Genomic DNA, 2,093 nt, shown 5'->3' on the forward strand with positions numbered 1-2,093 from the left:
TTTCTGTTTTGCGAAGAAAAGGAGCTGAACACCTTTTGCAGAGAACACCTTTCTGCGTAGGCGGCCTTCGGCCGCACTTAGGGATTATAACCCTCAGGCAATAGAATTCTCCTTTCTGTTTTGCGAAGAAAAGGAGCTGAACATTTTCTTTTGTATTGATTTCCCCTGTATTCCTTTTTAATCATTGCCTTCTTTGTATGTATTGTTTTGTACAATATGGCAACACATGTTATGTGTCAGTTTGCAACCATGTGTTATTGTAAATATGCGTGAAATTCAATGTAATTTACAAGTCCATAAAAGTTTAATTAAAGTGGTTTATGTACAAGATAAACTAAAAGAAAAGTGTGTAAAGTATTAAGTACAGTGTTATGTGCATTTATATATATAAAAGTATGCACAAATGCTTTTTTGTTAAGGAAACCAAGTGGAACAACTTAAGAAATTTTAACAACAAATAACTTATAAACAATGATATTATTTATATTTTTTAGTTATACATGTTTTAGAGGATACCTCCCTTAACATCCTGACCAAGTTTCATTTGTTAATTCCACCTGGTTTTCTTAAAACACAAGGTGCGGCTGACTACTAAAGCCCACCCCAGTTTATTGATTAAACAAATAACTACTTACTTCTTACAAGTTTAATTAGTCGCATTTTGTAATTTTTAACTTCCAAACCATCAAATTCAATTTTGTGATTTGCGTAAATGCCAACCAGCTGTTTTTGATCAGCTGTTTTCCTTTTGGCAAATTGCTGTTGGCAAAAATTTTTCCAGCAGAAACCAGCAGCTTCCCCTCAAAATGAAATGTCACTTTGCTCTCTCAATTTCCCCTACTTTGCAAGTTTTTTGCGTACGCGAACGCAAAAACTTGTAAGTTTTGGTTAAAAATGAACAATTAACAGCTACGCGAACGAACCTATTGACTGCCAATATTAGCAGTAACAGCTGATTTTAAAAACTGTCACTGCCACTGCCACTGCGCTATTGTGTTTTGGCCTTAACGCTTCTGAAAAGGATTGCTGTATGAACACTTTCATATAGCTACAGCAATTTGAAAGCTCACCACGGAACGGCTTCGCTTATCTCGGCCGCGCTTTTGTGTGAACGTACCCTAATTTTTGTATTGCTAAAGACATTCTCGGCTTAAGACAAAGTACCCATAAAATCGTTCCATAAAATCAACTTTGTATTTTTCCACTTCGCTTTTTTTGTTTTTATACCACCCACTTTTCGTAGGCTAAGAAATGTCAAAATAAAAACAGCTGTGTTTGTGTCACGCTTTTCAATTTACATTTTCCCCGTTTTTGTTAACTTTTGTATAAAAAAAAATGTTGAATTTGTTAAATAAAACTAAATTTATTTTAGTGCCCTCGCTGCGCGGCATTGCAATCCGTGCCACGCACGAAGCCGCCAAGGAAGAACCAGAAGTAACGAAGCCGATAAAGCCTGTGGCACCGCTCATATTACCACAAAACTGGACGCAATATGAACCAATGTACCGGTCGGCAACGCGACAAGCTTGGATTGAGAACATAGATGCAGTGGAGGAGCGCAAATTGGGACTTATAGATTTACATCCCGACGTGTTCGCAGCCCAACCCCGCGTCGATGTCATACAAGAGAACATAGAATGGCAGCGTAAATATCGTTATGTAAGCTTTGCTAATACTAAAACGCGCGCAGAAGTACGTGGCGGTGGACGGAAGCCTTGGCCACAAAAAGGTATGGGTCGTGCGCGACATGGTTCCATTCGCTCACCGCTATTTCGTGGTGGTGGTGTTGCGCACGGTCCACGATCACCTACCACACATTTCTATATGCTGCCATTCTATAAGCGGGTAATGGGATTGACGGCAACACTTAGCGTAAAATTGGCGCAAGATGATCTCCATATAATTGATAATGTTGAGATACCCACGCGTGATCCAAATTTCATTAAGGAGTTGATAAAAGAGCGCAACTGGGGGCCATCCATGCTAATTGTAGACAGGCACGAGAAACATTTCCAGTAATTTGATCATAGATAATTAAAATTTGGGTATAATTTCAGAGAGGACATTTTCCCGGAGAACATCTGCTATGCTAC

General features: G+C 38.8%; 1 protein-coding gene across 1 annotated transcript; it reads left to right on the forward strand.

Annotated features, from left to right (window-relative positions):
• Positions 1-240: 240 nt before the first annotated feature.
• On the forward strand, positions 241-2,088 carry LOC118756573 (39S ribosomal protein L4, mitochondrial-like; the record flags this gene model as incomplete). Its single annotated transcript, XM_036491328.1, has 3 exons — positions 241-345; positions 1,373-1,997; positions 2,058-2,088. Coding segments are annotated over exons 1-3 (657 nt in total), but the record flags the coding sequence as incomplete, so codon positions are not given.
• Between the last annotated feature and the right edge of the window lie 5 nt (positions 2,089-2,093).

The sequence above is a fragment of the Rhagoletis pomonella genome, unplaced genomic scaffold (genome assembly GCF_013731165.1).
Source record: "Rhagoletis pomonella isolate Grant_MI unplaced genomic scaffold, Rhpom_1.0 Rhpom_scaffold_10909, whole genome shotgun sequence".
Lineage (NCBI taxonomy): Eukaryota > Metazoa > Arthropoda > Insecta > Diptera > Tephritidae > Rhagoletis > Rhagoletis pomonella.